Genomic DNA, 13,935 nt, shown 5'->3' with positions numbered 1-13,935 from the left:
TTAGATTCTTCCAAGTCTCAGACACGATTAACTGCAAAACCAAAATTGTGAGGTTCAGATCACAGCCCTCCCGGGACGGCCCCAGCCCATGGCAGCTGCCTCACACCCTGGTCAGAGGGACTTAAGCCCTGGGAGAGTAGGGGGTGCAGATGGTCTGAAGAGAGGCGTCAGGGTTCTCCTTCCTCCTTTCTCACTTGGCTCCGCGGGACGATGCGGATTTTGTTTTGCTTTGTTTTTCCTGTGTCTGAACAGGACTTGAACTGGAGAGCAGAAACCAGGTTTGCCTGGCCTCTCCCCCTGGGAACTGCTGTGTGCAGTGCTCTCCCAGGCAGGATGCCCTGTCTCTACTTTCCTGAGGAACCGGGTGAAAAGCCCCCTGGGGTGTCTGAGGGGGCGTGTGCTGTCACGCCAGGTCTGTCCAGGTCTCTGAGACTCATGCCTCCCGGCTGATGCAGACAGTCATCTGTCTGATAACTGGATCTCCAGGCTGAGTTCATTTCTGTGGCCAACAGAATATCCACCTGGAGGCCAGGGAGGGTGGATTCATGCAAGTCAGGGCAGGTGTCCTTTGAGCCTTCTGAAACCCTGCTTTGAGGGAAGGAAAGGAACAGTGGGTTTTTGTTGCTTTTTGCTCATGTCCTCTCCTGCTCCCCTCCTGCCTTAAGGATATACCAAGTCTCTCACTAGCAGGTTTTGTCAAACCGGTTTCTTGAACTGCTGGCAGTTTAATGTGTGAACCTTCCTTCAATCTCCTAAGGAGATAGCCCTTTTAAATACTTCATCAGTTGTTTTTTCCAGCACCATGGCTGGCTTCCAAGATAACTATCCTGCACTTTGTTCATTTTTGTGCTAAATTCCTGGTATCTGAGGCATGACTGTTCCTATGGGTCTTTGGGTTGAATGTGGAGCCCCGTTCTCACCCCTAAAGCAGCTTTCATTGGATGAAAGTTGCCTTGATGGACAGTTGAGCATAAGTGGTTCTAAAAAGCATCTCTGGGGTGTTTGACGCCTGTCCTCAGGGGTCTCACCGGACGCCCTGACTCTCCTTCCTTGCTGGACTTCCTTCAGCATCCCCTAATGTCCTGCAGCCAACTCCATTCCGAGAGCATGTGTTGCCATGGCTCCAGGTCCTTATGGCGTCTAGTACAGCCCCTCTCAGGCTCACGTTGGGGCAGCGGGGGGTCAGGCTCCTTTCGGATCTGGAAGCACTTGGGTCATCGGCTTTCTTCTTCAGGGGCACCTTGGTACCAAACCAGATGCCCAGGAGCTCAGCAAACCCACAGCCCTCTGGTCCACGTCAGAGGGCAGAGGAATTCCCTGCTGAAGCGTAACAAGGTGTGGCCACCAGGAGGCACAGAGTCCCATTTTCGGATTCTCCAGGGCCTTAGGAATCACACAGGCGCCTGTGACGCAAGTTGGGGATCTCAACAAGCAGAGATTCCAAAGCCTTGCTGTAGTTTGTGGCTCCTAGCCTGCGGAGGCTCAGTTAGGTGTTTGGCTTTTGGGGTTGTCTCAAGGCAGGAGGGTCTTTGCTTTCCGTCGGATCCCTGTGCTTGCAGAAAATGTGGAGCCGGAGTCCAGCTGGGAAGGGGCGAGGGTGCAGAACTTCTTTCCGGGGGTGCTGGTTTGGAATTAAATAAGAGGCCGTAGTTTCATGGGACTTGAAGTGCACGCTGTGAGTGTAGAAAAGCAGAGACTAGTTGTCCTATTGAAACCAACTACCAGGTTAATTTGGGGAGGGGAGCATGTATAGAAAGATAAATCTGGGAGAAAATGAGGAGCCAGGTCAAAAAAGGAAAGCCTGAAAGTAGTAGAAAAAAGACTTCCTGTGTGTGATTTTGCCCCATCATCTCTTTTTCTCCCCAAGATGTGACTAAATAAAGCTCAGCTAAGCCAGCCCAGGCTCTTGTGAAATGCAGGAATCCCCGCCTCTGCCCACCCACTCCACCTCCCATCACCCGGCAAAGGCAGGCCCAGGAACCTCACACCTTTTAATCTTACAAGGAACCGAGGAACCTGTCCTTTCTCCTTTGAAGAGACTTCTCACTTGTCTGGTGACTAACTTCCTGTGCCCCCGGAGCAGGCAGCAGAATTCCCACGTGGCTGGCTTGCCTCCTTCCATGCTGCTCTGCATTTTGGCCTCCAAAGGGCCCAGGGCAGCGCTTTGGGAAAGAACCCTAGGAGGCCTTTGAAGGGTTAATGCATCAGGCCTGTGGGACCAGCCAGATGGCCCCAGAGGGGAGGTAGGATGTGTCCAAGTGATGTTTTCCCACAGTGAGCACCCAGACAGCTGTCCCCTGGAGGGAGAATTAAGGACCTTTTACAGCCCAGTGTGCCACACTCTTTAGCCTGGGTTCCCCCAGAGTCACAGCTACAAAGGGATCGTTGTGGGGCCCGCCGAGACCCACTTTCTGTGGAGCAGCTGATTGATGACCAACCTGAATTTGGTGCGGCAGCCCTCTGGAGCTGCCTCCACTTTGCCCACCTGATTGGCAGGGGGCGGGTGACTGGGGGCGATCGTTGCTAAGCAGCCTGGCCTGGACGTTATGCCCATCCAGGTCGAATGAATAGCTGCAGTGTTCCAAAGAATGAGGGGGTTTTGGCCTATCCTAGGGACTTTTTGGAGAAGGAGGTTAAGAACTGCTATTCTGGTCTTAGAGCCTGGGGGGTGGGGGGTTGGTGGCCTCCCTGTGCCTGCCTTCTGAGACGTCACCTTGGTGTCAAGTCGTATCGTGTGAGTGACATACACAGCACTGCCCAGCCCCCTCCACGTGCCCATCAGGTCCACGATTGTTGCTGTCTTATCTCCTCCCTCGCTGACCAAAGGGAGGGGACACAAGGTCCAGCCTCGTGAGCACAGCTTCTGCCATTGTGATCATTACCATGTCATGGTACCTGAGACCCCGACCTGTGCTGAGGGGCTCGGTTTCTCCAGAAATGGGGAGAGCAGGTATGTTTTTACCATTGTGTGTTTGGGGCAGCAGAAGCAAGGAAAGTAGGTGCCTAGCCATGTGACCGTGGCCAGAACTGGATCACATGGGGGTCTTAGTTCCCCAACCAGGGATTGAACCCGTGCGCCCTGCATTGGAACGACTGGATCAGCAGGGAAGCCTTTGCTTTGAGCAGTGAGATCCGGACTGGTCTGATGAGAAAACTTTGCCCCTAGGGCTCTGTATACCTCCAGAACAGAGGACACAGCGTGGAAGTGGGTGCTGGGGGCAGGGGCTTGCATGAAGGGTTAGAGAGAGCTTTCTTTGGAGAGACTGAGCTAGTGTAAAGAGAACCAGCAGGTGAGCTGGGAGACAGAGCCATGTGCCTTGAACTGGGCTGTCCTGAGGGCGGTGTGTGACTGACTCCCTGAAGGTCTGCTGCCTGCCTGCTCCCAGTTCCGTGAACTGCCCCCTTGTGATAAAGCCTCCCTTTTTTGCTGAACCTGAAAGTGAGAAAAATCTCTTGGGAGGAGATGGTATCTTGCATTTTGGTCTTGAGATTCTCTAGCCACCTCTTGCTTCCTGGGCGCCAGGCGGAGGTGCTGTGTTCTGGGGCGGCTTGCCAGGCCCGGGGGAGCCCTGGGCAGGGTGCAGGTTTGCAGGTGATGGCTGGCTGGCTGCTGGTTGCTCTCCTTGGCATTAGGGGTGTTGGTCACTGCTTTAGGCCGTGGAGGAGAGACTGAAGCAGGTGGCTGGAGCATCCCAGCTGCTCTGATGAAGGAAGAAGGGATATTTGGAGGTTCAGGGGTCTCAGGACCCCCAAAGTGTTGGCTCACTCTCCAGGTTCCTTGCAATGCTTCCACCTTTTCTCCTTCCTAAAAAAATTCTGAGTGGTGTCAGTAAGGAGAGTGACTCTGGGTCGGGAGCCCCACACTTACTCCTTGTGTTTTTCTTTTTTCTCTTACAGGATAACCCGGAAGTAGAAAAGCGAGATCCCCAGGAATTAGTTGGTGAGTACCCTGGGGTGGAAGGTACCAGGGGCAGGTCTCTGAGCCTCACCCAGAGCCAGCTGGCTTCCAGCCACGCAGGTGGCTTCTCTCTGCTGCTGCCGAGGCAGCAGCTCAGCTGCGAGCCTGTCTCTAGACTCTAACTCTCAGGGCCTTTGGCATTTCCTAAGATGTCTGGGTGAGACACCCAGGGAACAGTTCTTTGAAAACCGTATTTATGGTGCATCTCACGGAGCTTTGGTCACTTGCCAGTGTCGTCAAGAGGGACTCGGGCCCCTCTAGCTGGGAGCTTGTTCTCCTTGTGCTCTGCGCCTGGCCTCCGGCCTTGGACCCCCCGAGCCTCTCTGCTGGCGTATTCACGGGCTCAGGGTGCAAGCATGTGGCCTCTGCTGGCATGCTGCTCTGTCCCCGGGAGGGAGCATGCCTCCCAGCCCTGGAGCCTGGGGCCCTTTGTGTAACTGGCTAGGGCGGTTACGGTTCTGGAACACAGCCCACGTGTCATCCCAGCCCCGGGTTAGCCCAGCCTCTGCAGCCTTTCAGAAGGTCTCTTGACTCCTTTCATTTCTGCCATGGACTTTGTCAGGGCTCCCCCGAGGCCTGGCCCAGCCTCACATTTTGGGGGGTTGGCCCTCCCCCTCTGTGGCGAGACTGCCCGTTTCTTCCCGCCCGTTCCATTAATCCTCACAAAGCGGAGTTCCTGCTCCCCTCTCCCAGATGGCGCCTTTGCGGCTCACTCGCCCTGCCCGGGGGAGCCCCAGGCTGGAAATGCTGTATCCGGCAGCCCCTCCGACCTGTCCTTTTTCTGGACAAGATGCCTTCAGCAGGGATGGCAGGTGGGGACCCATTCTGGTTATCGTGACTGAAGGAAGTGAACGTCATTCGTTATGTTTGTCTCCTGAGGGAAGGACTGGGTAGGACCTTGACCACGTGGAGCAGCCTAGATGCTCAGCGGGATTCTGCCCTTCAGCCCGGGGTTTTCTGATGAATGGGGTATGAGTCTTTCCTCTCCTATTGAAAAAAAAAACAAATTTTCCTAAAACCAAAGAGCCTGATCTTGGGAAAATGGCGCCATAGGGGTGGCGCAGTTGGCTTCACAGGCAGAGGGAGCAGAGCAAGCCCCCTGGGAAGCCCGTGGCCTTCCCCAAGCAGGTGGTCTGCGGGGCGGCCCTGGACTGCAGCCTCGCCCTCCCCGCTGCCCGTCCCTGCTGTTCACTGCAGCCGGGTTCGGGGCAGAGCCTCCCCCCAGGAACGCAGCCAGGCAGCACTCTCTGCTCCTCCTAGCGGCACTTGCTTGGCAGGAATGTGCGTGGGCTCCAGCCATCTCGGCCCTAAACTCGCCCATAAACAGCTTTGACTTTTCCTCTCCTTGTCACTGTTTGAAAGCAGCTTTGTGAGGTGCCGCTTACATAGCATGGAACCCCCACCGCAGTCCTGAAGATGTCTCTGTGACTGTAGAGTGTCCCTTGCACACGTTTCCTCCTCTGGCCTCAGGCAGCAGTGATCAGTATAGTTTTGTCTCTTTAGAGTTTCTCATACATTGGTTTCTTTGTTGGCCTCGGCACTGCGGGCCCTCAGGGCTGGGTGGCCCTTTGTTGTGGCGGCCTGGCCTGTGCGCTACACAGTGCTTAGCAGCTTCCTTTTTCTCTACCCACTAGAGGCCAATAGCATCTCCTCTCCCTGCCAAGTACGGCAACAAAAAATGATTCTAGATCTTGCCAAATGTCAGCTTGGAGGCAAAATTGCCCCTGCCCAGGAACCATTAATACAGACGGACTCATTGTTTGTTTTGTCTGGCTTCTTCATTTCCCATAATGTTCTTGAGACCCTTCCATGTTTTTGAGCATATCCATGGTTTTTTTTTTTTTTTTGATTGGTAATATTTCATTGTGGGGTTACACCAGTTTCTTGAATCCATTCTCCCATAGAAAACATGGGTGAAACTTAAAGCCTCATAGTTTGGATTCCTGTTCCCATTTCTCACTGAGGAGATGGTGGACAACCTGCAGAGTGGCTTCCGCTCATGGCGCCCTGGTTGTCCCCCCTTTCTCTGGGCCCAGCGCCTTCCATCCGTGCCTCTGGCTGGAGGACTCAGGTTGCTCCGCTGGCGTGGACAGCATTTTCACTTGTGTAGACAGGCCCAGGTTTAATGGAGCAAAGGGGAGCAGAGAAGCTGGCTGAGGGCTCCCCAGCACTGTAGCTGCTTGACAGGTGAGCGGACACCCAGTCCTCCCCTCCAGGATCCCCGTGGGCAGTCCTGGAGCAGTGGCCCTGGGGTGGTCATCCACTCGAGTTCTCTGTGTCTCTGGTGAGGCAGAGACACTCCATTGCCTCCTGCTTCCAGCCCCACCGCATCCACCAGGCGTGCCTTCACTCCCACCGTTAAACACGCCCCGCTGACGAGCCACTCCTGTGCAAATCCATGCCTGGCAGCTGTGGATACCTGCGCTGCTTTGTGAGTTGGGCGTGCACCCGGGGTGAATCACCCTGACGTCACCCTTCTCAGAGCCTGAGTACGGTGCCCGCCCAGAACACCCCAGCAGACCCAGAGCAGCCACAGACCTGGGCTGCCCCTGAGGGCCTGGACACACATCTCGATGTGTTTCCAGGGAGATTGATTTGAGGCTCTGTGGCGGCTCCAACCACCCTATGTGCGGGTCTGATGTCTTCTGCTTTAGATGCATTCTGAGAGGAAGGACAGAGTTGCAGGAAGATTGCTCCTGAAATCTGCAAGAGAAACTTCTACCGCGTTTCCTGAATGTGTCCCTTCATTCGCTGTTGCTCCAGAGAGGAACTCTCCTGTTCCCAGCCCAGTTCTAGCCCACAAGCTTGGGACCTCTTCCCCTCCCCGTGACACTGTACCACTTGAGTGGTTGGGTTGCTAATGGCAACAGCGTCACACCCTGTTTTTCCAAAAGGCTTTCCTGGCAAATGCCAAAGGGCACTCTTTGTCTCTCTGTCACGTGCACAGACACACTCCCCACCCCAGGGAAGCCGTCTCCCACTGCTGTGCACCCAGAGCCTGCCCTGGCCTTCCTGGCTTTTGGTGCTGATGCTTACAAAACGCAAGAACCAGCACAGCCCAGGTAATCCCACTCTCAGCCGGCCTCTGCAGCCTTCTTGAGCCTCGGGCTTGGAACTCCTGCCTTTCCCAGGGCTGGGAGGAAGGAGGAAGTTGGGATGAGATCAAGGTGTCACCCTTGCTTCAGGAGACAGAAGGGGCTGAGCAAAGAGAAGCACACGGCCCCATGGTGGAACGTGCTCCCAGATTGCACTGGTGTCTTGGTCCACAGCAGGATGACACACCGATGCCCTGCTCTGGGGCACATTCAGGGAGGCTCCTCCAACAGTGAGAATCGGCGCTTGTAGACTTGTTAGGAGATGGTCCCTGGGCTTGAGCTCCAACCGCAGTGTGTGCAGGCTCATTTGGCAGCAGCTGAGAAGTGAAGCTCAAAGCAGAAATCAAAGCACCTTATCTGCTAAGAAAATATTAATCCAGCCCCGGGGAAGAAGGGACAGGCTCACCCGGCCATCCACTGGCAGTCCAGGCGGCCGCTTGGGGGCTGAGAGAGTCCCGCCAGGGCCGGCACATGTCGGGTACCCAGTGAGTACTTGCTGGGTGTTAGTGGTGCTGGGTGGTTCATTCTTTGCCTTCATCCTGCCCCACCCTGCTCCGCCTGCTGTTTGCTCATTGTATAGTCCTTTTCATGAGCGAACGTCTTAAAAAGCACAGACAGAGTCTTACAACAAGTAGCATATTGTCTGGGTGATCCAGAGCACGACTCTGCAGTTGCCAGAGTGGCCGGAGGCAGCAGGGAGGGGAATGGAGGGAGAGAGAAACTTGGGTGGGCAGGGGCACATCGCCAAGGGAATTGTCCCTTGGGAGCTGTGGGTCTTCACTGCAGAATCAGGCCTTTTGTTCCCAGGAGTGAAGTGGACCGAGTGAGGGTTGATTGGTTTACTGCTGAAGGACCCAAAGCTAATAACCAGCAGGTCATTTTGTATTGAATAGATGTCATTTATGTACAAAGCAGTTTTGAATGCTGAGTCCCGAATCCCAGGGAACCCTGAGCTTGTGGTGGACCCTGGGTAGCAGAGCCTGAGGTGGGGGGACAGCACCAAGCAGCTCTGAGTTCCCGGGATCCTGGGAGGGTGTGGCAGGGGCAGAGCCCGTGGGAGGCACAGCCGTGTGTGCATGTCTTCCCAGCCCTGAGCTCATGACTTCACACTGGTAGCTTGAAATTGATTGGCCGTGACGGGAGAATTTACACCAGAGAAAGGGGCAGATGCTGCGGGTCGTGGGTCTGCCTCTCCCACTTCCCAGCTGGTGTTAAACACTCACCAGCACCCCCAGGACACAGTCTTTCCTCTGGGCCCGGCTGTGATGTGGCCGCTCATGACCTCTGCCTGAACTTCTTTCCCCACTGCACCTACCGGTTCCTTCAGGTCATTTAAGTTCAACTCAGATGCACCCTCCGAGAGCCACTCCGCATGCCCTGTTTTACTATTTTATAGTGTGTGATCTCTCCTTGAAAATGCTTTCTGTGCCTTTCCTGTCTTGAAGGGTTTTTTATTGTCCATGTCGGGCCCCCACCCTGACCCTCCCGCGCACCCACAGAACTCCTCTGTTCTCTCCACAGCCTCCTTTTCTGAAAGAGTCCGGAACATGTCACCTGATGAGATCAAGATCCCTCCGGAACCCCCCGGCCGGTGCTCAAACCACTTACAGGTACGCACACGCTCAGCTGCTGAGGCCCGTGCAGACTGGGCAGGTGTCTGGCTGGGTCTGACTTTAAGTGGCTTCTGGAAAAGAAACAGCCCAAGTGGGAAGGAGCCTGCAGTCCTGGTGACCTCGCTTAGGCCGCTCCTAGGAGCCGGCGCCCTAGCCCCGGCTGCCTCTGCAGCCTCAGCCGGGCCCCTGCCTGCCCCGGGACACTGCCAGCAGAGCAAACAACATGCCTTTTCTGGGCATCCCTGAGCTCAGGGAATGTCTCTGAAGGAACTTGGCTAAGAACCTGAGGGGTCATCAGAATGTTCAGGAAACAAGTAGGAATGCAAATGCATAGCATGTGAATGCGTACACTTCAACCCTCGTTTTCCTGAAATGGCAGTTCATGGGCTTCTTGTCTGATGATCCCTGACTTGCGGAGATGGAGTGTGGAGTGCGGTCACCTCGGGAGCAGGCCCACAGGGAACAGCTGGCCTTACTCCTCCCTGTCAGCCTCAGTGGCGGTTTCTCCTTGTCCCTCTGCGTGTTCCCCTTTGAAGGGGACCTTACAGTAGGGCAGACACCCATGGCTGCCCCCAAGTGGGGCCTCTGGCTACACAGCAAGCCCTCGCACATGCCGACTGAGGGGTGACTAACGGGGCCTGGGGCTGGAATGCGGCCACCTGGGTGGGTGCCGAGCGGGGCAGGGCTGCAGCACACAGTCCCTTCTCTTCCTGGAAATCCGTTCCCTTTGCTGAGTCGTCTCCCCATCACCACCACATAGCACCCCACCCCCGGCCCCATGTCGCTCACACTCCAGGCAGCAAGCCGCAGCCTGTAAGGACAGTCCAGCAGCCACCAGGCAGAGATAGCCAGCCCCAGCCTTCAAGATCAAAATGTTTCTCCTTTTTAGATCCTGCTAGTGGCAGAAACCATGAGCAAAGGTTTTAGTTCCCCTGAGGTAGAAGAACCAGCCTGACAGCCGAGGGCACACAGAGAAGTCATCTGTAAGATACAGCGGTGCCTCCACCTGCTGAGCCTCCCGGGAAGGCCTGCCTCCATCACCCACAGAGCGAGGACATGGAGGCATGCGCTCGGCTTCTCTCTTCCTGGCAAGCGTGTTACAGACCTCTCTCCCCAGCTCAGTGCTTTCCCTGGGCAGTCTTGACTCCTGACAGGAGTGAGTCACCTTTCCTAATGTTCCAGAGGACCTCGCTCAGGCGAGCCACCCCTCCCGCCCCCCGCCCACCTCCTCTTGCAGGTGAAGAGCACTCCAAGTGGTTTCCTCCTGGACAGTCTGTGTTTAGCTGCCACTAGTAGGGGAGGCTGCCGAGAGACCCTGCCCTGGGCTAGCGCCAGCCTCGCTGGGTAAGCCTGCCCCTCCTCAGAGGTAGCCCTGCCCTGAGGCTCGGGTTCCTGGGGCCTCTTCAACTCCCTGGGCAGCCCTGACGCCATCTGTTGCCAGCATCATCTCTGTGGGCCTGGGGACACCTGTTACACTGGCCTGGACCCCGCCAGGTGGTTCTCTGGTTTCCCATTGAGCCAGAGCAGGGCTTGGCTCTTGACCCCCAGCAATGCCTCTTGGTAAAGTGGCAAGGACCGGCCAGCAGTGAGCCTCCCCTCAGAGGACACTGGGGAGGCTTGTGACACCTCTCCTCCTGCCTTCCCAGGTCTCCTGCTGGGTCTGACTAACCCCGTGTTAAAATTAAAATCCAGCATTCAGCCCCCACCTGTCAACACTAACTCTTGAAACTCCTCTTCAGATGATTCAGCAGCTGATTCCCAAGTGAGGGTTTGTTCACTGTCTTCGCCATGGCTTCTCTAGCTCCACCTTCTTATTCCTCCCACTGCTGACCACCGAGAGGGGATCAGGAGAAAGCACAGCGAAAGCAGGCTGGTCTCCATCTGTCTCGTCTGCGCTGGGTGGATGAAGACCGTCTGGCCGGAGCAGGGCTTCACTCAGCTCCTCCAGGTCCTCGTGTCCACAGCACGTGACCACAGGCTGGGATTGCAAGAGGTTCCGTCACCATCGTCTTTCTGTCTCCCTTCCGTAGGACAAGATCCAGAAGCTGTATGAGCGGAAGATAAAGGAGGGGATGGACATGAACTACATTATCCAGAGGAAGAAGGAATTTCGGAATCCTAGGTGAGTTTTCCATGAGCCAGCAGGGGGGCGGTGGGAGGAGTGATGTTGGACTGGGGACAAGAATGCCTCCAGAGAGGTGCAGGGAGAAGCCCGGCTCAGATCCCAGCTGAGCCCAGAGAGACCATCACCCAGACTGCGTTAACCTCACTGAGGCTTCGTCTGCCATTGAAGAGCCAGGCAGCAGGTGCAGAGGGGAAGCCGCGAGACGTGGGCTGGGTGGGGCCTGCCTGGGCTCTCATTCCCTCTCTCCTCCTGGAGAGCATGACCTGAGGCCTTAGTGTCCTCAGCTGTACGAGGAGGGGATTGTCTGGATGGTCACCCCAGGTCCTCCTACCTCTAGAAAGCTGTTGACTCTATGCAGGTTTGACAGACAGACCTGTGTCTGGGTCTCACTCTCTCCAACGTTCAAGCAAGTGACACATCCAGGAAAGAGCCCAGGGCGAGAGCTGCCCTTGCCCTTGTGGGCCTAAGTGGGGATGCTCCAACCAGCCCCACAGACTGAAAGTCTGACGTCCAGTTGAAACCTCATCTTGACATCATACTCGCTCTGCCCGCTGGCCCCAGTCCCTCTCTGTGGAAGGTTGGAAGGCCAGAAGTGACTTTTAATGTCAAGTCAGCGGACATTTGCCCTCCCATTTGGAAACTTGTTTAGAACAGTTCACCTGGGCTAAAGACTTGGTCTGCACACAAGTGCTAAGTGGCTCTGACCTCCTGAGATCCGGTGCTGCGCAGGGCCTCAGGCTCAGGCCTACTCAGCACCCTGTGGCCTTCTTCTTTCAGCATCTATGAGAAGCTCATCCAGTTCTGTGCTATTGATGAACTCGGCACCAACTATCCAAAGGTATGCGCCACCTGCAGAGGCAGCGGGTGAGGGAGGGGACCCAGGGCCCTGTGCCCTCCCCACTGGCTTCAACCTGGACCCACTGAAAGGTCCGTGTGGCACACTGCCAGCAGAGGAGAGCCGTCCCCATCTCTCTTGTTTGAGCCCCAGGGCCTCTGCTTGGTTAGGGGCTAGCGTGGACTCGCCGTGCCCTGTAGATCAGCCTGTCCACAGTGCTTCTCTGCCCTCACTGTCCTAAGAAGGGTTGGCTGGAGACGGGATAGCATCTGAGCCTCCCTGCCCTTTAAGGCCAGAGATTCCAGCCCAGGAAGATCCATGGAAAGACGTGGGGAGAAGCATGTGGTTTCTGAGTCATTTCCATTTATTGGCCCTTTCTGCACCTTTGATGGAGAAGGCGATGGCACCCACTCCAGTACTCTTGCCTGGAAAATCCCACAGGCGGAGGAGCCCGGTAGGCTGTAGTCCATGGGGTCGCTAGGAGTCAGACACAACTGAGCGACTTCACTTTCACTTTTCACTTTCATGCATTGGAGAAGGAAATGGCAACCCATTCCAGTGTTCTTGCCTGGAAAATCCCAAGGACGGGGGAGCCTGGTGGGCTGCCGTCTCAGGGGTCGCCCAGAGTCGGGCATGACTGAAGCGGCTTAGCAGCAGCAGCAGCAGCAGCAACTTTGAACTTTTCTTTTTCAGGATATGTTTGACCCCCATGGCTGGTCTGAAGACTCCTACTATGAGGCATTAGGTGGGTAGCCGTTCATCTGCCCGCTCACCCATCCGTCTGTCTGTCTCTCCAGTCATTAGGCAACACAGGTTTCAGGGTCTCCTCCGTGTTCGGCCATGTCTGAGGAGCTGAGTATGCAGCCTTGAACCATCCAGACCCCTGTCCCTGACTTAAGCTTGCAACACAGCAAAGAAGACAGGATCAAAGGAGAGATTCCGGGAATAACGAGTGGAGTGATGAGGATGCAGGCTGGGCCACCTCATCGGGGCCCGGGGCAGGGTGGGCAGCCTCGTGGAGGACACCGTGTCTGAACGAGGTCTGAAGGTGCACAGAGGCTGGCTGAGCAGGTGTGGACGGGTCCCAGGCAGGGGGCCGGCGGGAGTGCAGCGCTCTGTGCAGGGGCCTGGCTGCGAGGACTGGGAGGAGTTTCAAGGGGCCCGCTCCCTCGGGTACCAGGTCCCAAACCAGTGGCCTGTGGACCACCAGATCTGGCCCGCAGGCATGTGTGGTTGGGCCCCTGTAAGTTCTGTCTTGCTTTAATTTGAATTCACCGCTAGTGTTTTATCTAAAAGTCCAGAGACTTCTCTGGTGGTCAGGTGCTTAAGACTCCGACCTCCACTCTAGGGGGCTCGAGTTCGATTCCCTGGTCAGGGTAGTAAGATCCCACGTGCCGTGCAGCCAGGCCAGGAAAGAAACGATGCAAATCTAAGACCCGGTTGCTGAGAAGGTGGTTTCCCTAGGCCAGCATTACCCCGTGGCTGCAGCCTGCTGGAGCCCAGGAGCAGTTCACCCCTCCAGACGGGGTGCGCAGCCCCAGCTTCAGGGCCTTTGGACTGTGAGGCCCGGCTTCGTGCTGACTCGTGACTCTGCCGATCACAAAGAGATGCTGCAAACAGCAGCCCCGGGAGAGCGGCAGGCGGCAGTCCAGGTTCTTTGGCCTGAATTACCTTGTTTAATCAGCTGCTCTGTAACTGCCTGTCCTGTCTTCATAGCCAAAGCCCAGAAGATTGAAATGGACAAGTTGGAAAAGGCCAAAAAGGAGCGAACCAAAGTAAGTGATGGGTGGATGTCCTGATGAAGCGGGCAACTGTCTGGGGCACATGGGTCCTGCAGGCTGAGCCAGGGGGCTTCCCTCACCCCCAGCCCCCCACCGCGGTTCATCACCCAGCCACGCTCTGAGCAGCCTTAGATGTGCTGGATTTTAAGCCTCCATGACTCAGCCTGAAGACGCTTCCCAGGCTGCTTCCGCTTGATTTCTCGGGGTCTTAATGTTGGCTGCATTGTGTCCCCTCCCCTCCCGATACACACCCTTACCGCTGCCGAGCCCTGGGGGCTTTCTCCCTTTGGGCCCATCGGCAGTCTCCTCGGCCTGAGCAGAGAACGGGCGCTCTGGTCTGTGCCGTCCTTGGCTCCCAGCACTGGCCTTTGCAGCCCGCCTGAGTGTTTCCGTGTGTCTCCATGGCCAGGTGGCCCCTCACGCCAGGACCCTGAGCATGCTGCTTGCCTCTGGCCTGGGTCCTTCAGGGGATGGAGACTTGGCCATGAGACCAAGTCCTCTGGGCTGTGCCCTTTTTGACCGGAGTCT

The 13,935-nt window shown here is 56.3% G+C and overlaps 1 protein-coding gene across 5 annotated transcripts in view; it reads left to right on the top strand.

The window, feature by feature from the left end:
• The window catches only part of SAP30BP (SAP30 binding protein), a 32,793-nt gene that overhangs the window by 16,401 nt on the left and 2,457 nt on the right, over positions 1-13,935 (top strand). For all 5 annotated transcript variants that reach the window (XM_027974085.3, XM_060395861.1, XM_027974084.3 and 2 more), the window contains 6 exons: positions 3,898-3,940; positions 8,575-8,663; positions 10,697-10,788; positions 11,569-11,629; positions 12,320-12,371; positions 13,343-13,401. In XM_027974085.3, coding sequence (XP_027829886.1) covers positions 3,898-3,940; positions 8,575-8,663; positions 10,697-10,788; positions 11,569-11,629; positions 12,320-12,371; positions 13,343-13,401 — 396 coding nt within the window. The remainder of the gene's footprint in view (positions 1-3,897; positions 3,941-8,574; positions 8,664-10,696; positions 10,789-11,568; positions 11,630-12,319; positions 12,372-13,342; positions 13,402-13,935) is intronic.

This window comes from Ovis aries, chromosome 11, assembly GCF_016772045.2.
Source record: "Ovis aries strain OAR_USU_Benz2616 breed Rambouillet chromosome 11, ARS-UI_Ramb_v3.0, whole genome shotgun sequence".
Classification (NCBI taxonomy): Eukaryota; Metazoa; Chordata; class Mammalia; order Artiodactyla; family Bovidae; genus Ovis; species Ovis aries.
This window is presented reverse-complemented; position numbering and strand designations above follow the sequence as displayed.